Raw genomic sequence first — 27,253 nt, forward strand, 5'->3', positions numbered from 1 at the left:
TTTAACCCCTAATCATTTAAACTGCATTACCATAACTTGTACTCAGAAATCACCCATGCGTTGATCAGTTCAAAAAATTTTGCGTCATTACTCTCGTATGTGGAAAATTGTATTTTTCATTGTTTTTGCTATTTGTTTATTAATATTCGTCAAATTCTCTCCACTCCTTTCAGTAGGGTTATTTCTCTGTTTGGAACCTGAAAACTCAACCCGTTTGATATGACAGCCACAGGTGTGAATGATTTTTGAGTGTGAGAGAAGACACGAGAAAGCTAAATTGATATGTTTTAAATGAGGGGAGGAAATTTATCTGTTTGGTCAATTGCAACGCTCATTCACAAATAACATCTTCCAACAATTAAAATATATGCTCCTTCCACCTAAAATTTGAGATTATTCCCAATACAAAAACTTTTCGTAGGAAATTGCAGATATGAACATTTTTTTATGAATTTGTGAATGATGTCTAGAATTAGGTGTGTGTGTTCAACAATATTACATACATAAAAAAATTTTAAAAATTGAAGCAAAATGAAATAAAATTCGCTAACTTGACATCTGCTTAAGTCAACATAATTATTTTTCAATAGTCTTTGGGTTTCGAGTTATCGGGGTTCCATACTGTCTTACTTGGTACACGCCACAGATGATCACAAAAAATATATTTATTTTTGACTGTACTGTTTACTCATAACCACCAACTTACATTAAAATCAAATTTGCGTATTTTTGAAATCAAAATATATTTGAAATTACTGAAAATCATTGAAAAATCAAATTATTGAAATCATTTAGCAAATGTGTATTTTTCAATTTATTACATGTGTGGACAGATTTGTTTTTCCTACATCAATGAAAGGATGTTATATTCATGTGAAATAAAGTCAATATTTTTCGAAACATGTAAATAAACTTTTCCAATTTGACATTATTATGGTGTTTTTTATTGTTATCAAATAATATTTAGGAGTAAAAAAGATACAAGGCTTTTTTTTTCTCATTCATCAGTTCAAAAATCAGAAGTTTCAAGATATTTCTGCAAAGGTTTAATTTTAGGAACACTCGATTTTTTAAAAAAAAAAGTCTCATATTTATAGAAATACTACTGTACAGAATGATTGGGTTTTTTCTTTTTCAAATAGAAAAAAAATTAAGGAATTAAGATGACTCTCTCTCTCTACAATGAGAGAGATCTATGAAATCATTGTTTAATTTTAAAAAAAGTGAATAGTGCAGTGCATAACTAATGGGAAAGGGCAAAAGAATTTTTTTAAATGGGTCATTAATGTGTGTATATAGTTCAAAAAAAATATCGATGTCTTTTAAGAAAATTTCCCGACTGGTTACGTGATTCAAATTCTTCAGGGAGAAAAAAACTTCAAAAAATATCGTCGCCGTATCTGATCAGATCGTTAGGCTTAAGGAGGTGGAGGTTTAGCACTACTTCCAGTGACGTCACAATGCTACGCAAAGGCCGGTTATATAGGAGGTCGTGGTTAGGGGCCCCATTTATCGGGCCGAGGAGCGAAGCGACGTCCGAGCCCGGGCGAAGCCGTTTGCTGGCCTTAAGCCGGGTTTTTCTAGAAGCAGATTTCTACAGTGCGTGCAGCGTGAAAACTGTGATTGGTCAAAAAAAACCTGAATTTCAAGTTTTTAACCAATCAGCATTTTCAGGCTGCATACGGCGCAGAAATTCTACTCTTAGGAAAACCCGCCGAACGAGTTCAGCCTACAGGTGTATACTACTAATAAACAAGGGCGTAGCCAGGGGGGGGGGGACTTGGGGGTCTGGTCCCCCCCCCCCCGAAATGTGAGAAAATGACCGAAAAAAGGGAAAAAGATGGCCAAATCCATTGTTCTGTCACTTTGGTCCCCCCCCCGAAATGAAAGTGGTCCCCCCCCCGAACGAAATTTCTGGCTACGCCCCTGCTAATAAAGTAGTCGGAAACGTGGTTTTTTTTTGCGTGTATATTGCTAATCTAATATAGATTCGATATATGGCTATATATCGCACGGTTGGCGATGAAAAAAATGGATTTGGCCTGTTTACATCATCAAATCAAGCTTGGTTGAAATATATACATGTTAGTGTGTATATATATATATATATATTGCCACCATATAATTTTTCCATTTATTTTTTTATTGAGTAGTTCGACATAAAGGAATTTTTTTGTAGCACTTCATTAATAACGCCGCACAGTTCTATTACATTCTGTTGTGTACTTCTCGATATTCCATTTTTTGCCTATTATGCTTCAGTTTTTCACGCCAGTGCGTGACATATTTAAAGCTTAGTAATTCTCAACATTAGACTTGAGTAACAACATAACAATGACATATATACACAAATAGAATCTAATGATGAAAATAATCGTGTCGAGCTCTTAATTACATCTTGCCAACCACATTTCGGGTCTTTGATACAGCAGTATGTACATTCACTTGATGCTATGCCAAATCCCCTTTCAGTACAACTGTCTTGACAATCTGTGTCACAAGTTCTCTGAATCTGTACTAAAACACCATTTATTCTGGTCACAGCAGCCTAAAAGGATTGAAAATCCTATTATATACCTTTCATTGACATGTACAGTGTAAACTGGGCAGTATAAAATAGTAGTCATAAGTCAAATGAAGTCATAAAGTTACGTCTTAAAGAAAATATATTAAATTCATTTGCAGCATAGAGAGGCATTAAATTATTGTTATTGAAAATATCGGTTGGGCTCAAAGAGAATTATTTTACGGGGAGCCTCAAACACAATATTCCCATAGGTTATTGTGGAAATGACGGAAAATTGGGAAGCTCGGGCAACACCCTCAACAGCAGAAAGTCTCAGCACGAAGCTTTGACGTCACTGAAGTCGTCCATTTCTCCTGTAACTATTGGATATAGCAGTCCGACGTATGCGAAATCTTTACCTTTTTTTCGGTACATCTAATGATGACTGTACGTGAAATGGACTACTTCAGTGACGTCACGAGCTTCGCACGGAGGCTTTCTGCTATAGAAGGTGTTAGCTCAAGCTCATGAGCCAGATACCAGTAACGCAAGCTTCTCCCCAGAATCCATCGTCGGCAGAGCCTAATCAGTTTGATGTTCGTCTAGTGAACGTTGCTTGGCTCAAGGCGAAATATTTTGTGGCAGCCGTACCCATGGATGGGAAATCCCAGCAAGCCAACCAAGGACAACGCATAGCGTGCGCATGTAAACATCTTTAGAAGCAATTAAAGGGGCCATGCCATGTCGTCTGTTATCATATTTATAATAATATAATAATAATAATTTTATATGCTTATGGGGCCAGATCAATGCAAGGATGGCATACAAAAAATAAAATAAACAAGTAATAAATTACAAATTATTAGAATACCAGTCGTAGGACATATAACACGCACGCACATACACTTCAATTTAGAAAATTCAGGAACTTCACAATATCGATAAAAAAATAAAATAGTTTTTCAATTTGATATTCAGAGAGGTGCGAAATTTTAAAAATTAGGTTTTGTCTGGTTGGATTGCGGAAAATACACGATTTTAACAAGACAGCTCTCTGCAAATTAAACAATAGGTATTCAAAAATAATATGTCAAAGGAATGATTAAAGTTATAGTTACAGTTAGGGCAGTTCTCGCCAGGACAAAGTATGACACATCCGCTTGGAACACGTAAAAACCATTATCCGTCCTAATTTGAAAAATCAAGCGTTTCCAGGATATGGGTATATTAAAAAACAGATAATTTTCTGGTGTAATACTGAAAAATGTTTCATTGTAGTGAGCGTATCTAGTTGATCTCAAAATTGACGAAGATCGTTTTGAATTGTTAGGTCTATGTATCTTGTAATAATGGTAGGAAAGTATTTCCTGAGCGCCGCCGGCGCGACCTGTAGATCCCAAACGAACGGGAGTCCAATTGTATATAGCAAATTCAAAATATCGAAAGCCCAGTTGCGGCCATTATGCAGTGGAGGGCGTTTTAAAAGGGCATTGTAACAGATCTTGGGGAGTCGGTTACCTGGGAGCATTAAAATTTTGTACCAGAAAAAGAGGGTATTTTTTAGAAGAGAAATTGATATTGGACGTCTGGTTGATTCAAGTCTGAGAATATAGCCGGGGCAATATCTGGACGTTGCGAATAATTTACGGAGAAACAAATCTTGCACTTTTTCAATGTATGACCAGTGATCCAGTGACCACATTGGTGCAGCATAATTTATAACAGACCTTGACAAAGAATCAAATAGTCTTAATGCCACAGGAACAGATGAGTTGTGTGACTTGCCGAGTATTTGAATAACTCCACCCTCAGCCACCATAGCTTTGGCCACAACACGATTAGTATTTCTCCGGAGAGAACCCGAGCATGAAAAAATAACACCTAAATAGTTATATTCTTTCACAATTTCTAAATTTTCGCCTGTTATCATATTTATAAAATATACTGAAATTATTCTTCTATGTATCATATAAAATGCCCACCATAGAGTGAGTCATCTCAATTCACACCTTGTAGGTGAGTACAGAAAGTTCGTTTGCATTGGTTATTTCTGGTCAAAAAGTTAATCATAGGTTTATTGGGTTTAGTTCACTCGCTCAACTGGATAAGATGAAAAATATGAAAAAAAACATGATATTCTGTTGAGGAATATGTACAACAAGGTACCCAAAATGTGGTGAAAACGACAGCTAGACGCATTTCAGAACTATATGAAGTTCCTCCTTCTGTAGCATAGAAAAAAGGATAAAAATCTCCTGTAACAGAGGTTGCTCGCTTTGCACACTTTCGGAATAACTGGTCATGTGAGGAGGAGGAGGGGGAAGGAAAAATGGCATAGCCAATCTCAGAAGAGAGCGTGATAGTGATGATAAAGAAAAAAAATTATTGTGGTATGGAGACCCGTAGAAACTGTTGCCAGGTTTTAGAGAAAAGTGGTGTGCTTGTTAAGTTGGAGTTTGGAGATTTTTGAGACGTGGTACGATTCGTAAAAATCTAAGTCAAAAGGTGAAAGGTGTGGGACATTTTTGAACGATTTTCGCTGATGAAAAGTCAAATTTATGGTCCAAGGGCCAGCAATGTTGGTCAATGGACGGAACGGTTAAAATCTTTGTTGATTACATACATAACATGATGCTCTTTTAAACGGTAACTAAGAGCAGGACTATATAATAAAGGAGGTTATATGACGCGTCGAAGTCGATACCAGCTGACGTAGATGGACCGCTACTTTTGATCCATTTGTTGCGCGTTTTTCTGGCACAACTGTTGGTTGGCACCAATATATTTCCTGGCGAAGTTTAACAACAGATATCCTTAATTCTACTTGAAATCGGGAACTGCAATTAGTGTAATGGTAAGAGGTTCTATTAACCTCTCCAATGTTTCTGACGTAATATTATGTCGGGAGTTTAATGGAAGAAAGAGAGAGAAATACACCATTTTTTTTCACTGCTATTGTTACGCCATGTGTGCGCCTAACAAAGCAACCCTACAACTTCTCGTTTGAGAGATTAAAAATACGTTTTTTTTCCACTCAAACATTTTTTTCCCGCTCGTCTTTGTCTGAGGGGATGTACTTTTAAATAAATTCGTGGAAAAAAAAGACACTTTTTTATACGCACATTTTCTGTTCTCAGAAATCATATGAAGTACAATGAAGTGCTATACAAAATCAAATATAATTTGCTATTTTCTTAAATAATATTGTGTGATGACAATAACTGTTGATCATTTTTGACGTAATGTTACGGTTCCTTGACTTACCTACTTTCATTCGGATCAGCTCAATTGATTAGAAGTTCAGGGACACTGCAAAAAAATCAAATCATGTAAATGTTTGAATTCGTCGTATTATTTAATATTTCGTCCGGCGTTCAGAGCTTCTTCCCCCCCCCCCCCAGAGTTGGGTTAAAGCCGCAGCAGCGCATGACTCCGAGCTTTCACAAGCTCTGCACTTGCGGAAAAGAAATGCTCACCAGCACTATGGTACTCCTTGAAGCACCAAGAGTGATCAATGCACGTGTCCGATTTCGTGCACGCGAGCACTTGATCAACGCTTCGATTGAACACCCTGTAAAAATTGCATTCAATGATGTTCAATTAATGCAGATTTCAGGTATATGAATGTCAAAGTTGTCGTAAGTTGTGCTCTTCGTGTGATGATGGGTATATGCAGTGCTCGCCACTCGAGAAAGGTTGAAGATCCCTGATCTATGACAATGATTATCCAAATCAATAGTGGCCCACGTTATATTACACAAGATCTCTCGCTAAAATATCCCCTCCCACCTGGGCACTGAGAACTTATTTTATTACGAAGGGAAATACTATGTATTTCAGCTTAATTTCACCCCCCCCCCCCAAAAAAAAAAGTCATATTCCTATCGGGGAAAGGGGTCCCGCGTCTGATCTATGCCGCTACGCATAGCGCAAGAATTTGAAAGCTCTTATCAAAACCAATTAATCAAAATGAATCTACACTTTTCGATAAAAAAATCGCATAAATGGTACATAAATATTCAGCCTTTGAAGGTAAATATCAGCATCAGGTCTTGATTACATGTTCCTACTAAGAGTATATTATTCTTGTTTTTGATTTATGCGTGCTTACAAAAAACTGATGTTTCATGCCACTTTCAAGCTCGGCAGAAAACGAAATTCACCAAATATTTACTCATCGATATCCCCCAGTCTCAGTGTACTGCATCTACACATCGTCTATTGTTGTGTTATCTTAAACTTTTCATTGTTATATATTTATCTTTACACACAAATAGCATCATATGATGCGACATTTGATATAGAATACACTACAGGTGCATTCTTATCCCAGATTTCGTTAACAGTAAATGTGAGTGATTTCAATGTTCCTGCATATTTTGAAAGTACAGTTGAACCCCGTTATAGCACCCCCTGTTATAGTGCCAACCCCGCTTGCCGCCAGAAATTTTCAGTGAACCACAGAGTAAGAATAATATAGAGCGCGCGCGAGGGGTTACAATGTGAAGCAAAGATCCGGAGTCACGTGACTCCGGTCAAAAGGCTGGTCAGGGAATCTCGCTTTCAATGCTTTCGTTATGGCTATTCGTATGACGATCTACACGCGCTGTCTTATTTTTGATTAGAATGGCCAACACTTGCGCAGCTTTCGGATGTTCTGAATGGTTTAGGAAAGGGAGACCAGTATCCTTTCACAAGGGAATACTTTTTTGCTCATTCCCCTTCTTATAAATTAAAAATTGGTATATTAAATTGACGATTCAATGGATTTCTGACGTATTTGCAGTTTTTAACGATTCCATTTTGGATTTAATTCAATTAAAGTTCCAAGTTTTGGTAAAATTCAAATGTCATGAGCCGTTATTAAATGTTTTAATAGAATTTTTGGTAATAAATGATTGAAGTAATGAGTTTTATTAACTTTTAACTGAAATATACGTCTCCGCAAGATTTGGCGAGCTAGTGAGTTTATTCGAGTTTCGCTCAACTTGAAGAAAATATGCTTTTCAGAATGAGGAATTTATGGCAAATATTTTATTTAAATAGAATGTAATGAAAACTCACCCTCTAGACAATGGCAGTTTTGCATAAAAATGTACAACTACCTCTAAAAATAGTATTTTTACCTCTCTTCACGCTTGAGATAAAACTATTACAGAAAATAAATTTTTTTATTGATTAATTTGTGTTTGCGTTGTATGTGTGAAATTGCCCTCAAACAAGAAAAATCAATTAATTAATTGATTAATTAATATTCAGTCAATATCTTTATTAGGACCGTCTGAGTTGAGATCGGAAGTCACTATGTGTACCTCAGATGTTAACTTGAAGAAAGAATCATTCTAAAAACTACTTAATGCCTAAAAAAAATGAAGATTCACATATGTATACTTCTGGAGCGAAAAGGTTACACATATGTCACATGTAACATACATTTACGTACTCTAAATTATTACATATATACGCTACACGAAATTTCATTTCTTATAATTTAGAAAAGTACTGACGATGTGGTTTTGCAATTTTCTTGAAAAATTCATTTTATTCCTGAAATATTATTATAATATAATATTACATTTTTGTGTGATAAGGTTATAAAAAGTTTTTCAAGAATGTTGGAAATGAAACTTTTACTTATTATTTAAATATTTCATGACTGAATATGGTATGAGTGTGAATGTGTTACATTACATAACATAATATGATGCATTATAATTATATACTCAAAATAAATGTATGATTAGAGTAATTTTAATGTTCTTGGAAGATAGTTTTTATGTTTTAATAACCCCTAGTTGAAATAAATTTTTGAAATTAAAAGTGACAAAGTGAATGAGAAGAGAATATTTAAAAACATAAATGAAATAGGTTATATAATAAGATTTAAAAACTCAAAAGTCTTAAATTATTAGGAATTATTCCTTTTGGAAAATCAAAAAATTTCGTTTTTCAATATTTGTTTATATTATATAGAATTGATTTTTTTTTTCGAATCCCTCATTCCCTAAATATTTCAAAAAAGAATGAATGAAATTCATTGAACAAATGAAGGAAAGTTTTCATCAACTCGATCGAGTCAAATTTCGTTACAACAACATCCTAGCATTAACACGAAATCACTATGTTCTGCGAAAACGAGCCAAATGTAATAGCGCAGAACCTGTTCTTTCCCCGACAATACTGTTCATCTTTTCTTCAAGTTCGAAAAGTTTTATGAATAGCGTGCGCGGTCTATTTATATCTTCAGTCTATGCAGTGAACAGATCTTCCATGTTGGGATTATAATGTAAAAAACATAGGGATTATAATGTAATGTAGAACTAAAATAATTTCAGAGCTAAGTGTAAAATATGTGTCTCTTAAGTTTTATATCAAGAAATATTCAAGTAATATTGTACAGTTTTTAAAACTTTATGAATTTCCTGTTCTTAAAATTGAATGAGTGTAAAATAGTTTATATTTTATTTATAGAATAACACTAATAACAGACAGAGATACAGTATTTCATTACAAACGTGTGAATTTATGTAATGAAGCCTCTCCAAAACGCTATTCCAACCATAATCCGATATAACGCCAAAATTCTTTGGGACGGGTCACCACCCGTATTACAACGGGCTCGACTGTATTAGGTTAAAAAAATTTCTATTTGTATTTTTCCATATAAATGAATAAATTTCGATTACTTTGTTAATGTATTGGAAACAGTTAAAAAAAAAAGGTAAGATATCAACTATACTACATAAATTTTTCACATAAAACAACTTAAAATATTCAAGTGATGATTATATTATTGATGGGAGTAGTAGTAGTCTCCCATAATCCTTTGCGCCGCGAAGCCTTGTTTTTATAGTAGAATTTCTGCGCCTTGTGCAGCGTGAAAACGCTAATTGGTAAAAAAAAACCTTTAATTTCAGGTTTTTAACCAATCAGCATCTTCACGCCTCCACTCAAACCTGTTTTTGTACGGTGGATAGGGACCGCATAAAAAAAGTCTCACAAAACAAATGAAGGGGTGCTGGCCTTCGAGGTGAGAGGATGTATTCTTCGATGCTCCAATCTTCAACGGCGTTAGTATCATAACGCGTTGGCTTCTACGGGCTTCTACGGACTTCCATCTTTCTACGGTGTTGGGTGCGACCTGTTTCATTGAAGCTGCTGATTCGTCTACAGTACATCTGCAGTGCGGAAAAACGGTCAACTGTGATCCTGAGTGTTCATCGCTCTCAAAATTGTGATATATGTGTTTATTCCCCCCCCCCCCCAGTGCAAAGTCTGCCCCTTTTTTCTCCCCTTTGTGAAATTTTTGTGAACTTCAAGTTTTCTTCATGGGTTTTTTCTTGGATACTTTTTACAGGTAAGTTCTGTTCATTTTAGTGAGTGCTCATGGGGTTTATTTGTCCTTTTGCAAATCCTGATAATATTTTGGTGGTAAAAAAATTATGTTCACTTGTGGAGGAGTTCCATGAATCCCCTGATCAGGGCGAAAGATTTGAAAAGCTTGTATTTCAATGGCTAAAAGATAGATATGAGGAAGGGAACTCCCTTACTAGAAATGATGATTGTGACACAGCTAGGAGGTTAGAGTCTGTCTTCTCTGTGTATGTGCAACTGCTTGAATCCCCCTCGGAAGAGGAAGAAAAGTTGCATGAAATGGTGTTAAAGACGGCTCAATCCTTTTTTGAGGATTTAAATGTTAGAACATGTATACATAGCAGCAAACTCAGATTCAAAACTGTAATTCCCAAAGTCAGTGAAACCCCCCCCCCCTTCTGTGGAACCTGTTGCTAAGAAAAAGAAAAAGAGGGACAAAAAAAAGATCAGGATGAAGGAAAATCGTTCAAAAGAAGCGAGTAATGGGGATTTAGACAAGGCGCCTCAAATTGGTGAAGCTCTAAGCACAAAGAGTGAAATTACTAGGGGAAAAGGTAAGATTTGTGTAAATAAGTTTAACAAAAAATTAGAGTATGACTCATTGACAACTTCTGGGTCAAGCAGTGATACATGTGATACATGTTCCACTAGTTCATGTAGTACCAGTAGTTCTACTTATGAAACTTCAGGGGAAATGTCCTCTAATAATAACAATACTACCTTGGATTCGTTTGTTCTCAGTGACTCTTCCTTACCCAAGTTGGATATACAAAATAGCACTTTGTATATTTCTGGGGATGGTGCTGTTGGGGATATCACTGTATCCCCTATTGAAAGAAACTCCGGGATAGATGCGGCTGCATTATTGGCAGAAAACAACTCAGATGATTCTGGTGCAAATGACCATGGTCAAATACTTGCTTTACATACGGATGTGAGTGACAACATGGAAAATGTAGTTAATAGATCCAAATCAGATACACATTCGGGGGGTGAGACGAATCAAGAAAAATATAATGGGAATGACCCTCAGGTTGAAATTGCAGATAGTGCTGATGGCTTTGCAACAGTTATTTGCAATAAAAAAGAGAAAAATAAGAAAGCGGTTTTGGAATCAAATGCCAATGGATGTACACAGGAAAGGCAAATTAGTGAAGATCTAACTAACTCAGAGAATAATGAGGACGGTTTTGTAACGGTTACAAGAAATAAAAAGAAGGGAAATATTCCCCCATTAATATTGACGGACTGGGGAAATAATTGGCTAAGTGACTTTAGTGAAATCAAGGCATTGTGCGAGTTTCCCCCACAGCAAAAACCTACGGGAGATAAAATGACTTTTCAGGTTTTCTCAGAAAAGGACCATAGAGTGGTGACAAAGATTTTCAATGAAAAGAAGTTTAAGTACCATACCTACCAGATCAGGGGTGACCGTACTATAAAATTTGTCATAAGAGGTCTACCGGCCAATATAAAAACACAAGAAATTATTGAGGATCTGGAGAAACAGAATATCCAGACGGTAAAAGTGTCAAACATGAAAAACTACTCTAGTGGTAGAGTTCTACCTCTATTTTTAGTAGAAGTAGCTATTAGCTTCAAAAACTTTGCAAACATTACTCATATAGGTGACATACCCATTAGTATTGAAAGGTACAGGGGAAATCAAATTCCCCTACAATGTAGAAACTGTATGATGATTGGTCACAGCTCTTATTTTTGTAAAAATATGCCGATCTGTTCCTTTTGTTCAGGGAACCATGAAACCAGGAGTTGTGTGGTAAAGGGTGATAAAAATTTCTTGAAGTGTCACTTTTGTGGTGGTCCGCATACTGCTCGATATCCTGGTTGTCGATCTAGACCGGGTTTTGTGACTAAAAATACCCGCACTTTTCTGCCTTTGCTACCCACTACATGTAAACCCCCGTGACAGAAGATTTTCCATCATTAGTTGGAAATAATGAGGATGAGTTCAATATTGGAAGGTCCTCGCTTTTTGTGAGGTCCTCAAAAGGACTTTTAAACACTGATATTGATACTCAAAAACCCTCACGTGAAGATCTTGAAAAGGAGATGGCTGACCTCAAACAGAGGCAGGATAAACTGCACAATACTACTTATGCAGGTACCCATCCACTTGGTCGTGAAAAAATCATAAAACTCTAGAAGAGTTACAAATGGACTTACAAAATATGATTCATAGAGACGTCATGCATGATGTGATTACTCATACAGTTGAAATCGACATGAGTGGCATTGACACTTCTCATGAAGAGTCACTTGATGGTTTAGAGGAAGGTAAAATATCAAACCCCATAAAAGACTCTGGAACTGTAAACTGCACAGCAGTTTTGTCTACAATGAAAGAACAAAATGTAGTCATTGAAAAGTGTTTTCAAACAGATAACAATACACTTATTAAGAGTTTCGATAAATTACTTAAATCAGCTAGTATTGACCCTGACAAAGTACAGCTGATTATTGAAACTTTGATTCAGATTCTGGAAATTCCTAACAATTACACAACTAATTAACGCCCCCCCCCCCAGGCCAATTTGCTTAATGGCCTGGAATTCTGGTAGTCTGAGTGGCTCAAAAGAACTTTTTAAACAAACACTCTATGACTATCAAGTGGATATAGCACTTATCAGTGAAACCTGGCTCCTTCCGAGCAATAAATGGCTATCAGTGTTTTAGAAATGATCGAATTCACAATCGTGGAGGTGGTGTTGCATTATTTGTGAGAAATCATATCCCTTGTCAACAGTTCCCCTTGCCAAATTCTCATAACACAGAGGCTATTGCAGCTACAATTTTCATAAACAGAGTCAAAATGAGATTCTGTGCTATATATAAACCACCTAACAATCTTGTGGATCTTGAACTTTTAAGAGAAATATTTAACACTTCTATCCCAGTTATGGCAATTGGTGATTGGAATTGTAAATCATCGCTGTTTTACTCCAGGACTACAAACAGGCAGGGCAGAATCCTGAGGAAATTTTGTTTGGACAATTTTCTGGATATCATCTCATCACCTGAACCAACGCACCATCCTCCACAAAATATTGGACAGCCTGATGTAATAGATTTCGGTATTGCAAAAAATTTTCTTCATGACATACAAATGCATGTAAAACCTATTCTTTACTCAACACATAATCCACTTTTTGTCTCTATTGACTTTTTAATCCCTAGGAAAAAACAAATTTTGAAACAAGTTGATTGGGTAAAATATACTGAAATACTTGATAATTTACCTACATTAGAATTAAATGATCCTAGTGCCCAAGACATTGATCAGGCAGTAGAACATATAACTACACTTATTAAGAACACAATTAATGAAGTTTCCTCTGAAAAAAATGTAAGTAATAAAAACTTTGGTCTCCCTAAGGAAATTCTCGATAAGATACAATATAAAAACAGGGTTAGGAAGAGGTGGCAAACCTTTAGAGGGAACATAGACAAGATTATATTAAACAAACTTCAAAGGGAAATCAAAAAGGAGGTGGCGGCACATGTGAACGAAAGATTTTCAGATTTTATAAGCAATGTAACGGCAGAAAATGGGCAATTATGGCGTGCATGGAGACTGTGCAAACCTAAGACCACTAGAATAAACAAACTAAAAAATAGCTTAGGAGAACTTGTCTTTACAGATCAAGAAATTGCTGATTCCTTTGCTGAAGGATATGAAAGGTAATTTACACGAAATTCAAATCAACCTGCAGCTACAGCACTCAGAATCAGACGTAGGGTTGCTCAGTATCTACATCACTATGGCAGCTGTACCAACTCTCATATGGAACTTACTTCCACAAATGAGATACGTGAAACAATAAACAAATTAAATGTCAAAAAAGCATCTGGAATGGATGGTGTCAGCAATAAAGCGCTCAAATGTCTTCCAGCAAACACTTTAAACTCTGTAAACAATATTTTTAATGCTGCTATTCAGAATAATTATTTCCCTACACCTTGGAAAAAATCTATCATAAAAGCTATTCATAAGCCAAATACTGATCCTTTAATTGCTCAAAACTTCAGGCCTATCAGCCTATTGAGTAATTTTAGTAAGGTGTTTGAACGTATCATTGTCTCAAGACTCACACAATTTTTGCAAGTAAACAATATTATTAGGCCGGAACAGCATGGGTTCAGGGCAGAGCATTCATGTGTAACGCAACTCATCAGAGTCACAGAATTTATTACAGATGCTTTTAACCATTTTGACTTCGTGGCTTCTGCATTTTTGGATATTTCTAAGGCTTTCGATCGCTGCGATCATGCCACTTTGCTTTCTAAAATGATTGATCTTGACTTCCCACCACATTTCATTATCTTCTTCTATAATTATCTTTTGGGAAGAACTTTCCAAGTGAAAATTCAGGATAAATTATCTGCTGTTAAGCCAATTCAGGCCTCGGTCCCACAAGGTAGTGTGTTGGGACCGCAGCTATTTTTACTTTATATAAACGATATACCTGGTCCACAAAATGGAACTATTGCTCTGTTTGCAGATGATTGTGCTATTTTGTGTAGCAGTAGGGATGCTACACAAGCTCTAAATAATTTACAAGAGACCATTGACTATGTTGAATCATGGTGTGATAAATCAGCTATCAAACTCAACTATGAGAAATGTAAATTCGTTTGGTTTACTAGAAGACGAATACTTCCCAGACAGCCTCTCCTAATTGGAGACAGTGTACTGAGACCTGTTTCACAGGTAAAATACTTGGGATGCCTACTAAACAAAAATCTTTCCTTCACACCTCACATTGAATATGTTAAAAATAAAACAAATAGAGTATCAGGGATGCTAAATAAAATCACTTTCCCTCAGGCAAAACTTACACTGAAAAATAAAATAATTCTTTTTAAAACCATTATAGACCTACAATGCTATATGCTTCACCTGCATGGTCACATGCATGTAAAATGAACATCAAAAATTTACAGACGGTGCAGAACAAATTCCTCAGGAGATACACCAGAGCACCATGGTACATTAGAGGTATAAACATCAGGAATGATTTAAAAATCCCCCACATATTTGACTACATAAAGAAAATAAATGGAGAACAATACGATAGGATGAGAGAGTCGGAGCATCAGCATTTGAGAGACGTTGTGGATTACGATGCTCACTTATTGGGAAAATATAGAAGACCACAACAAATTCTACATCTAGATTGGAATCGTCTATAACCACTCTTGGAATATTGTGAAATTTGTAAAATCTTGTTTTGAAGGTAAATTACTCAATTGTCTTTTTGTGTACATATTTATTTTTTATTTTTGATGAGCACTTACTGAGCAGAACTGTGTAAAGTGTCTTATTTCATTTTCTTGTATATTGTTATCACGCATTTGTACTTTATATTGATCCTGAAAAATGAACGAGGTTTTTGCGCTGCGATACCCATGCAGTGTTTTTTATTTGTCCTCTTTTCCACTCTGAACTTTTAGAATTTGTTTGTCGATGCAAAAATGTGACCTGCTGATGAATCTGGTTTTGGTTGTGGTGGCATTTTTTCCTGACTTAATTTTGAATAGTCTGACGCACACTATTTTTTCTTTTTCTTCAAAATTTTTTCCTTTTCCCTCTTCATAGACCTTCTTGGTCAGTTCGTATGCCGACAGTCGTCCCCAAAACGGATGGGAATCGGCTCCAAATTCAATTCTGGTCTGGTCTGGAAAAAGTCTCACAAATCAAAAATCAAATCACGCCGCCAGACACCCATGGTGACGGTCACGCAAACCGTTTGCTCCCCATGCTAGCACAACCCTAGCTTTACGGGCCGTACTCAGTCGGACCTTTGTAAATTTTTCTACCCCCATCTTTAGCAGTTCTTAACTTTTTCGCGTTATAGCCCACTCAAACGATATGGATATTATCCCAGTTTGTTTCTTTCACGATATAGTTTCAAAATCAGACAACTTTGGTTGGCACAAACTGGTGGAGGAATTCAAATCGCAGAAGACCATAGCAGAATATGTCCAGTCAATGCAAAATTTCTTCGAAAGCATCGGAGACGACTATAGCTATCTACTAAAAGCTAACAACACGTCATCCAAAGCGTGTAACAAGGGCCTAACCTTTCAGAACGCCTTCATTGACTTCGGGAAAATCAAGGAAACAGCGGAGCCAAAAGAGATCAAACGACTACAGTATCTCACGGAAGGAGGTATAAAATATCTCATCAACTTCCCAAGCTCGTGTTTCTACGATGAGTACCCTGGACTGGCAAAGATGAAAAGAGACGAAATCAGGAGAAACCTGGAAATCCTTGGGACAAAAAAGCTGTCATTCACCACGAACAGCGAAAGCCAAAACACCACTGGCCCAAATAACCCTGCTGGATTCGTAACACTTGACGAAACTTATTCATCCAGAACTGAACCGGGAAATTCAATCCCCAGGACTTCTCCAGGAAAATTAGACTCCGAAATTGGTCAAGAATTAATCCCAACGGTCGTATTCACAAATTCAACTTCAGGAAAAGACCCAGAATCCACTGCGACAGGCAGCGTTCCCTCAAATGAAACGGCGAAAAAGGACCAATCAAAAAGCGTCCCAGTGCAAGCCACCACGCCTCCCATGGTGAGTGACAGCCAGCCGATACCGACGGAGGAAACGCTTTGCCTAGCCGTATGCGCTTCGGGCAACGACCGATGGTTTCAGATCGCGGATCCCCTTCGCGAAATTTGTGAAGAGAATTTTTCAGTGAAACTAGAAGGCGAATCCTACAAGATTAAGTTTAACAGCAAAACGGATTACGACCTAGCCGTGAATTTTCTTCGCAAACAACAAGTCGAAATTGTGCATTTCTCCAACCGTAATAACGAGAACTTTAGTGTCGTGCTAAAAGGCCTTAGCACTCATACGCCGACAAAATACATTCAAGCCGAACTCGAAAAACTCGGATACAACGTCGTTGGCATCTCCCAGCTTAAATCAAGGAGAAAATCGGCGCGAGGTAAGAAAATTCCGCTCTGGAAAATTACTCTCCCCCGTGACCATTCGTCCCGCCAAATCACCGATCTCAAAGTGCTGAAATACATCTTAGTAAGTTTCGCACCCTTTAGACGAAACCCAAATCGGCCAAACCCCAGAAGGTGCACCCGATGTCAGCGCTGGACTCACCGAGCGGACGCCTGCACGTTCGAGGAAAGGTGCATCAAATGTACGGGGCAACATAATGGTCAGCCGTGCCCGAAAGTTCGCGGAAAAGATCAGCCATTCTGCGTAAATTGCAATTCAGAAGGACACCCAGCGAGTTTTAAAAAATGCAGTGCATTTTTAGCCGAACTCCGGAAATTAAAATCGGGAAACACAAGCCCGGAAAAACTGAACACCACCCGTTCAACAAACCGTTCGTCACCACAGAACGCAAAGCCAACGGCAAAAAGCACCGACTTCATTCCCAGGAGCGTCCTGAATAAAGACAGCAGTACTGGTGTAAAATCAACCCCGCGGAAAAGAATATCAACTCCTTCGATAAATCAACCGGACTTTGAAAAATCGAGCCAAACAACACCGGCGAAAAACGACAAGACCAACGTGAAAAGTGGGCCCAGTGAAAACTTAAGTCCAGTCTCTACGGACTTCCGCTCACCCACCCGATCTACGGACTTGCTAAAAAACTTAGATCCGAATTTCCCGAAGCCCATAGTCGAAAGCAGCCCAGTCACCGAGAAGCAGTCAGGAGATGCCGCACCCTCGCCGGCACCATCAGCGATCAGCCGCGCTGAACTTTCTGGACCGTCAACGGATGACTCGGCAGAATGCTCGAATTCGACCTATTACGTCTTCGAATTCGCGAAAATATGCTTCGAGGACATTTTAAAATTGAAAACAAAAAAAGAGAGGCAAGCTGTCTTTGAGAGATTTCTCGCGGAAGCAGGAAATATTCTAGAAAAAAAAGATTAGGCCTCCTTCTGAATTTCTCGTAAATTCACTATTTAATCGGATAATTCTTGATCGTTTTTCTTTTTCCTTTCCCCATCTTTTTTCTGTCCATAAAACCAAAAAATCGTTCTTCAAAAAAACTTTAAAATTTTTTCGTGACTTCAAAAAAAAAAAAAAAAAAATCGTGTTCGTCAGTTTCTTCTCTTAATCGTTGCTTCTATATATATTTTTTTCCCAGCTTTCATGCATAACCGTACTAATACTTTCTCTTTTTTTTCATCATTGCCTTCTAACATTTATTTTTGTGTATGAAATATGTATCTTACAGGTTCCAGCCAATAGGGAACTGAGTTAGCGTTTCAACCAATGAGAGACGCCAAGGACGACATCAAAGCGTCGCCCGACCGGGCTTCTTCACAAGCGAAGCTAATAATAATAATACTAATAACGTAAGGCAGTGGTGGCATTTTACCGACGCTAAATTTTTAATTTCAAAATTAATAATCGACAGACCATTTAGTGACCATTGATTTTTGAAAAGAGGATTTATTCCCAAATTTTCCCTTCGCTTACATGCACTTTCACAACTACACATACATTACTCACTTGTCCTTCTCTTCACCGGGGGTCCGCAAGGGGCCCCAGCCTTTATGTTGGGTAATGGCCCGCTTTAAGGGCCAGTCACCATCGTGAAATTTTGAGTCTGGTCTGGTCTGGAAAAAGTCTCACGTAGAAAATAACTCAAAATCTTAAGAAATTGTTTTTTTAAACGAAATCAAGACACGAGGCTGGGCAGCTACTTGGAATCTCGCCAAACCGTTTGGAATCTGATTTAGAAAATACACATGCGAACATTTTTAAATATTTCATTTACATATGTACTTATTTTACGCATACAAAACTGTTCAAAATGTATAACCATTATCCTTCGTAGTCTGACAATACGCGAATTTTCTTGTGGTAAACTGGTTCAAAATCACTTTCGTCACTTGAAGATACTACCTCGCACCATAGGCGTAAAGTTATTGAAAATGATGGGGGGGGGGGGGGCTCAGGTCCTATACAACAAAACCTCATTTATACGACGCGCCGTATAAACGAGGTTTCAATCATGCCGCCGAAACAGCGGGTCAAAGCGTCGTATAAATGCAAAAATCGTATAACTGAACCCTTATTGAAAATGAAACCCCTCCCCTTCCGTAAAAATACCCCTACAGAAATCTCGAAATCAAAAACTATGTAAAACTTGTAATTTAAAATCATATTTCATAAAATTAAAATCAAGAAAAATTTTATTACAAAAAAATTACTTAAAACACCGTGCTAAGATTGACATGCATTACTGTTTCTTAAATCCCAAACACTCTTATGATGTTTTTGATCAGTTTTGAATAAAGATTTGAAAATAGGCAGTTCGTTCGAAATTACCCAGTTTTGATAAAGATTTAAAATAAAAAAAATGTGTTTTGTTGTTCGGTTTCTATATAAAAGCAAAAAGTCAACAAAGCATTGAGCTCAGCTCTTTTGAAAAAAATCAGTTTTTTCAGAAAGAACGTTAAATGCGGGTAAAAGGGTTTTTCCGCATTTAACGCTGTTCTTCCCAAAGTTTCCTCCGAGTTTTGAATTTGAATATCTCTGTGAATATTGCACTAAGAAAACATGGAATTTGTTTTTGGCATCAGGAGAGACAGGGCAACAACTTTCTAATTGGAAGTTATAGGACAGGGGATAGTACAAAAATTCAGATTATTTATTTTGTGACACACTGTATTTTAACTCTCAAAACTGGTACAGGGTAATAAAACGCCTTTCGAGCATTTTTCGAATTAGAATCGTTCCTCTACGATGGATGGTTGATGAGATGAAGGCCGTATTAGCACTTACAGGACACCCTGTATATAGATAATACTGAATTCTGATGTTACTTACAATAACTATGAATTCTTTCGAAAATACTAAAGTAAATAGAAATGAAACACCTTTTAAGTGAGACACTAAAAGGTTACTAGGGAAACAACGTAACTATACCCAAAATGAGAAGCGAACAACAGCTAGACGCGTATGAAGGTCCTTCTTTCAGTAGCAAAGAAAAATTAAAAGATAAACACTCCTTATAGCGGGAGTTACACGCTGTTCAAGACAGAGTCGAAAAATGATGTTTATCCTAAATATTTATATTTTTCTTTGCAACTGAAGGAACTTTATACAGTTCCAAAACGCGTCTAGCTGTTGTTCGCTTCTCATTTTGGGTATAGTTATCGTTGCTTCCCTAGTATATTACTACAATAAAATAAATTTTCGACAATTATTTACAATGATACTTAATTCTAATGTTTCTTATACAATCCCCAAAGTAGAATATGCCGAAATCTGCGACGTACGCGCAGAAGAATTAGTACTACTGCAGAACAATCTAGAAGAGTTTTAAGAAAAATGTAGAAAATTTTAGCAGGGCCGCAACTAGTGGAGAGCAGTGGGGTCTAGTAGCGCTGGACTAGAGGGTGCGCCAATTTCACCCTTTAATCTCTCCTTCAACATTAAAAAGGGGGCGTAAAAGTGCCTGTGCTTGTCCCGGCCGACAATGCATCTAGTTGCGGCCCTGTATGAAACTGTCATTCATAAATTTAAGTTTGAAAAAATTCCGCAGCAAGACCTTAAGTGCAGTGTTTTTCTGTCGGATTTTAGCAACACCTTTCAAAGTTGAGAAATACCTCAGGTATGCGTGATCATATATTGGCGCGTTAGCCCAGGTCGATAAGATACTCGCCTGAAGCACCAAAGGATGTTTAGAGTGTGGCGAGTTCGATACCCGGTTAGTCCTTATCAGAAATTTTTCCTGACACAGGGGTACAACAAAAATGGTGACAAGACAGCAGAAAAAATTGCTACCATAGGGAGTCCCCCATCGAGGGGTTAGCGCACCAACCTCTCGATTAGTATAAAAAACAAGCCTGCTGTTCAAAATCGGCAATAAATTGTACGCTCCGGTCTAAATTAGCCCTCGTGTGCAGAAAATGACCGTGGTGCGACAAAAATTATCAAATGATATTCTGTTTTGAACATTGTCCTGTAACTCAGTGGTTCTCCGCATTTTGTTACCAGCGGCCCAGTCTTGCCCAATTCATGGTTCATTTGCTGCTCCCAAGAATAGTTTGGTAGAAACTTTTACTTATAAAAAAACCACTTCAAAAAATAAAAAAATAAGCATACAAATCAATATCTCCAGCTTGTCGCGACGCCCCTGACCAAGGAAAGACTGGAGGGGGAGGGGGAGGGGAACAGAGGGGACAACTGCCTCGAGCGGCAAAATTTAAGGGGTTGAAAATTTCAGGTGGAAACAAAGAACACTATTTAAACATTATCGAATTTTAAAATGGTGGGGGCAGCAAAAATCCTAGTTACAGCCTTGCCCCTGACTATGGCCCCCACAAGGGGTGGGTTCACAAGGCTCCAGCCCTGGGGCCCGGGACGATTTTTTACCTTTTTTGTTTTTTCACGTTGTAAATTCATCATAAAGGAGGCCCGTGAAAATCTGATCGGGGGCCCGCATAAAATCCTGGCCTGGGGGTTCGGCTCCAGGATGTGGGGGCCATGCCCTTGACAAAATAGATACGCCCCAGGAGCCACGGCGCACACTTTGAGGAAACACTGCCGTAATTCATAGTTATTGTTCCACTCGTTTTCATCTCAGCAGAATATAGTTTAGGGGGAGGGTAAGACAAAAATTGATGGAAGAAATTCACGTAAAAAAAAATTCACTCTCTTAAAAGCACTCTTAAAAGCACTTGAAAATGATTATAATGTTTTCAAGGACTGCTACGATTTTTTAAGGACTTTTAAAGACTTGAAAATGAACTTTTTCCCAAGGATTTTCTAGGGGGATACGAACTCTGTCCCTATACGCCAAAGCTTGACAAATCCCAGACTCCAGGCCATCATGGCGACTAGAAAATCGATATTGGCACAAAACATTCTCTGCATGTGATTGCTAGATTGGAAAATCACAGGATGACAAAAAGAATTTCCTATTTCACTGCAGTGTGCCTTTCGACATGAGAAGGAGGTTGGTAACACTCCACTGTTTCCCAAACTTTTTGTTCCATCCCCACCTTCTGAAAATTTTTTTCTCTCATCGCCCCCCAAGGGTCGCTATTGATCACTTTGGGAAACACTGATCTAACTGATCATTATTATATTCATAATAATAACTTCAATAATAATATTCTGTTCCCATTCTTCTAATCACCATCACCGAATAAATATTACCCCAACTACTTGAGTTGTCTGAGCAATAATTTCATGCTCGGCTCTCTTTTCATAGTTCCATAGTTTCACCTTCCGTAGTTTTGTAATTTTTGAACTCCGGATAATCCACCCTCGGATAATCGAGGTCCTACTGTACTTTGGATTTCGATAACAATTCTTGTTTCAAACAATGTTTGTCATAAAAGCTTTTGGCCTCAAGAATATCTGTGTAAGCCTTTAACGTATTCGCGAAATGCCCCCAAAATTAGAGAAACTGTTAATGAACTATGGTACTTACCAAGAAATACTGTCTGATACAAGTTGAGCCTTGATGAAGGATACAATGACCGGCCTAAGCATAGATGGCGGCAGCCCCGTTTCCAGAAATTTCGTTTGGAGGGGGACCAAAGTGGTAGAACAATATATGGATAGGTCATCTTTCCCCTCTATTTCAGACATTTTCTCCCATTTCGGGAGGGGGACCCCCCTCCCCCGCTACGTCCTTGGAGGACGGTATCTATGACAAAATTTGAAGAAAGTTCTCGCGCCCCTCCTCAGGGAAACATTTCCAATACATCTGGCTGCCCATTCCTATGCGTGTTTGTGTTCTTCACACAAATTGGCGCATGGGTTTTTTTTTCTCGGAATTATTAGCCTATATAGGTAGCGAGTCAAAATCAGACGCGACATATGCGGACAACATGGAAATAGGGTCAAAATCGGACAAATTTTGCCGCGCCCTCAATGTTGGCACTGTATCTCCCATTTGTTTCTCCAACCTGTTAAATGGCGACAAAATGGATACAACAAGAAACCGGGTCAAAATCGGACAAATTTTGCCGAGCCAGCGATGTTGGCGGTTTATCCCTAATTTTTCCACCAAGCTGCTAAGTGGCGATTTTCTCTTTGATGGACATTATAAAGACATGCAGAAAACTTTTGATGAAATTTGAACAATGAAAGACGTGAGTCGTCTACCAGTCGCCAGAACAAGTTTAAAAAAAACCCGTCCTCTTTGAACCACTGACAAGTGATGGATTGCTACACGTAAAAAAAAAACGCCGACATAACCAACACTATAATAATAAATATATAGCTTCAGTAGAACTATTGTCATTATTATTACCGGGCTCGGCGCGGAGGTGATCATAAGTCCTTATCCCGAGGGATTTCTATCCTAGGAAGGGTCTCTACAACTAATCTCGCCTGAGTATTGTCAGCACAGTGCGTGGACTACGGCATTGTCAAACCAAAGGAAGTTGATTGTTTCATAAGAGGGAAAATTATTAAAATCATACATAAATTAATGAGCACTTATACGATCATATACATAAACGATATCGATTGATCGTACATGCAAGATATATCGTGGGAAAAGAAAAATAACTACATCAACTGAACTAAATTTAATCAATAAAAATCACGGCAACTCAGATGTCACACGTGGATAGAAATATGATAATATAGAAAACATGTGAACTAGTTCGACAGAAACATTAAAAAAAGATTTTATTCTAATGAAGTGATCTAAAACTGTGTACACACACACACACTTATTCCGATTACAGTCAATCCCGTTTTTAACGTTCCCGCTTAGTACGACTTATTTCTGTGGTCTCAACTCTAAGTACAGTGGATCCCGCTTATAACATTTTTTTCAAAAACCTGTCACAAAAACATTGTAGGCGGGGAAATGCTTTAAATGGAAAATCTAAGAGCGAATTAGCGAGTTGTAAACACCAGAATAAGTCGTACTAAGCGGGAAAACTATATAAGCGGGATCGACTGTAATTGTCATTAAGATTTCCCATTTAAAGCAGTTCTCGCTTACAACGTTTTCCATGACAGTTTTGTGGAAAACGTTATAAGCGGGATCCACTGTATTATTTAATATTTATGCATTTGCATATAATAGGTGGTCTACTAAAAAATCTTTGAGTTGAGCATAATGAATCGAAATGATAGATATCAAGTAGATACATGCGATCTTCATGCTTAATTGATTCAGAATTGAAATTCTATTACTGTCTTATTAAGGATGGGACGAATAGTGATTTGTTGGTTTACCAACAACAAAAATTGATTCGGTTTACGAACACGCAAGCAGGAAAATATTTGACTAAATTCGAAATGATAATGGAGAAATTGAAGTGTCTACGGCCGCATTTCGATTTTTTCAAATGCATTCCTCCGAATTCGACACCTTTTATCCAGCTCATAGATCAGCTTGTCATTTCAAATTTTGGGACGGTTTACATCAAAGAAATTTTTGAAACACGTTTTGCAATAACCTCTGACACATATATAATTACTACTATCTGATTTCTAGAAACATTTTAATGTCCCACATTGCTCGTAGAGCTTATTGATGAAGTTTGGCAGCAAGTGACTTATAAAACCAAATCATGAATTCGGTTTGGAACGCATTGTAGCCAGATTGCTTTGCAGGCAGAAATTTCGAGAGCTTTGACACTGAGATTAATAGATGAAATTAATTAGACTAGACATGGGTACGGCTCTGCCCTGGTATAGCATACATGCCCGTTTTCTCGTAAAGTCTGGATTTTCTCTGGAAAAAAGTGTTTTTAGTGTCAGTATGATTATTTCAATAGGTTTCGAGTTATTCACTTGAGCGTGAGAAAGTGTAAAAATTTACACTTTTCGAGGTCTTAGAAACGAATGAATTTATTTTTACATTATTTCCTATGGGCAAATGTGTTTCGGTTTGCCAACCTACCTCAGAAACGAATTAACTTCGTAAACCGAGGATCGAATTGTATTATGTACCTACAACGCCGTTACTATTCACAGAGGGAAGTACTATCAAAGAAGGAGATATGGAGAGACTACTGAAATATTAGCTTTTAATTAAGTATTTTATTACTTCGCTTCAAAATGAAACCTGAAAGAAAAATATATCGTAGTTTTGTTCATTTTTGCGAATAAATGTAAAATCTCTAATTTAGAAAATTTTATTTTTGCGAAATTTCGAAATTTTATGAGCAAAATTTACGTATAAATCATCAGACATTCGTTCTTTGTCATGATCTTGAGCTGATGAACCTCTCACTGGGACAACAAAGAAAATATTTTCAGAGAGCCAGCGGTTCTCATAGACGAAATACATCTCCCAACACTTCATATAAATCTCGGCATAGTGAAACAATTCGATAAAGGTACTCAATAAATAAAGTGGCGAGTGCTTCCAATTAATTTGTAAAACGTTTCCTGGACTGAACAATGAAAAGCTGTGAGCAGGGATTTTCGATGGTTCTCAAATTCATAAATTTCTTAAAGATTCGAAATTTTCATCATTTTTGACGGATATTAAATCTTCAGTTTGATCATGTTAAGTATCGGTTGTTGAGAATTTTTTGAATGATTACAAAGCAGAGAACGATGAAGAATTGCAGTAAAATACGATTAATTTGTAATTTGAATTTAAAAATTTTCAAACGTTTGAAAAATAGACTGTTAATATGAGCACAAAGGCGCATTTTCTTCTTAGTTACTTGGTCCAATTTCACAGACAATCTGAGTCATTTTAATGACGAGAGAGGCGGTTTCATCAAGATATGAAAGTAATGGAACAGAAGTATCAAGGCAAGCTCGAGCCTCGCGTATGATGGCTGATTACTCTACCGAAGCCTCCTATGAAAGACATTCAAAACCCATAACAGAAAATCATAAAAGTGCTTCTCCTTGAATTAATTTAATATCATTTTGTGTTCATGTTAGTGGACAAAATGCAACATTATAGAGCATATCATTACTGCATTGATCTATTCTGATATCCTAAATATATTCCCTTATTTTCATTCAATATATTATACGATATATAAATGTATACACGATATGTATAATGTATATTATACATATATATTGTTTTACTTTTATTCTGAACATAAATGTACCACAAATTTCGTGTGACGTGCATTGCCTGCATATTGAAATCTGATAATTGAATGGAGTGTTTTTAAAGATGTGCATTTATTGATTTATAAATACGCATTATTTTATTATCAAGGACGGGCTTAAGCATTTTGTGGCCCTCGAAAACGGAGTTTCCTAATCCCTGAGTAACCATGAACACCCTGGAGCACGCCAGGTTTACATAGGCAGAATGAACATCAAACTACTATTTCATGGTAATAGAAAAAAATTATTCGACAATAAATTTAAACGATATTGCCCGCTGCTTCCAGACATTTAAAGGTTTGAGAGCTGTCGGAGAAATCGAACCGATTACCTATCCAGGACCTCAACTTCATACTCTTTCAGCCGGGCGAGTATGTCTGCCTCGTGTAATTTTTTAAATTTTAAAAGAAGAATTTAGCAACCCATCGTCCGGAGCACTAGATCCACCTCCATCCTTTACTTGACTTGGAGGAAGGGGTTTTGTGAAAACCTTAGGCAAGAGGAATAGGGTTCGATGTCTGAATTTTAAAGGTTTTAGACAAAATTTTAAGCTACAGCGAAACCTGGATACAACGACTCTGCAGACCAAGAAAAAATGTCGTTGTAGATTATGTAGGGATTATATATCGTTAAGTCGAGAGGTAACAGTTTATCATTAGAGTATAGGCATTTTCAAACAAGGCTTGAAAAAATATCGTTGTAGAGTAATTTATCGTCATATTGAGTATCGTTGTAGCGAGGTTTAAATGCATTCGCTTTGTTGAAAACGAAGTTTTTAAGTTAAAATGCAAATCAAAGTATTTTCATTCATCACGTTTTTGCGGCTCTAACATTTAACGCCCGGTTGCGGCCAACCTTCACACTTGCACAAGTCCGGCCCGTCAGTATTGACTTATCTTCCGATTTATGTATTGATTACTTTTCATGATTAAATTGATTCATTCCATTGATTCAAGCTTTCTAGTGATGTAAACTCCACTCGCAGATTTAAATGCGATTTGTGTGCTGCTTATGTAGTACTACTGAAATTTAGTTTTCACTTTATGTTAAAAATTAGAGCGTTTGAAAAAAAATAATGCCAGATTCACACACGGAATGAGCACTCAAAATTACCCTGAAATCACTAAAAAGTTTTTAGCAATGAAATTAGTGTCGAGCAGTCTACGTGTCAAAGCACTCGAAATTTCTGCCTGAAAAGCAATCACTACAATGCGTCCCAAACGGAATTCATGGTTCTGTAAGTCTAAAGCCGCCCTTAGAGGTGTGCGGCAGGTGCGGTTGCACCGGGCCCC

The 27,253-nt window shown here is 37.3% G+C and overlaps 1 protein-coding gene across 1 annotated transcript in view; it reads right to left on the reverse strand.

Moving 5' to 3' along the window:
• Window positions 1-2,143: 2,143 nt before the first annotated feature.
• Window positions 2,144-27,253, reverse strand: part of LOC149080492 (uncharacterized) — a 137,114-nt gene continuing 112,004 nt past the window's right edge. Inside the window, exon 3 of the mRNA XM_089238660.1 lies at window positions 2,144-2,548. Coding sequence (XP_089094786.1) covers window positions 2,288-2,548 — 261 coding nt within the window. The 3' untranslated portion in view covers window positions 2,144-2,287. The remainder of the gene's footprint in view (window positions 2,549-27,253) is intronic.

Source organism: Pholcus phalangioides, unplaced genomic scaffold (genome assembly GCF_987345545.1).
Source record: "Pholcus phalangioides strain wild (caught in Gottingen) unplaced genomic scaffold, Ppha-v1.0 ptg000011l_1, whole genome shotgun sequence".
Classification (NCBI taxonomy): Eukaryota; Metazoa; Arthropoda; class Arachnida; order Araneae; family Pholcidae; genus Pholcus; species Pholcus phalangioides.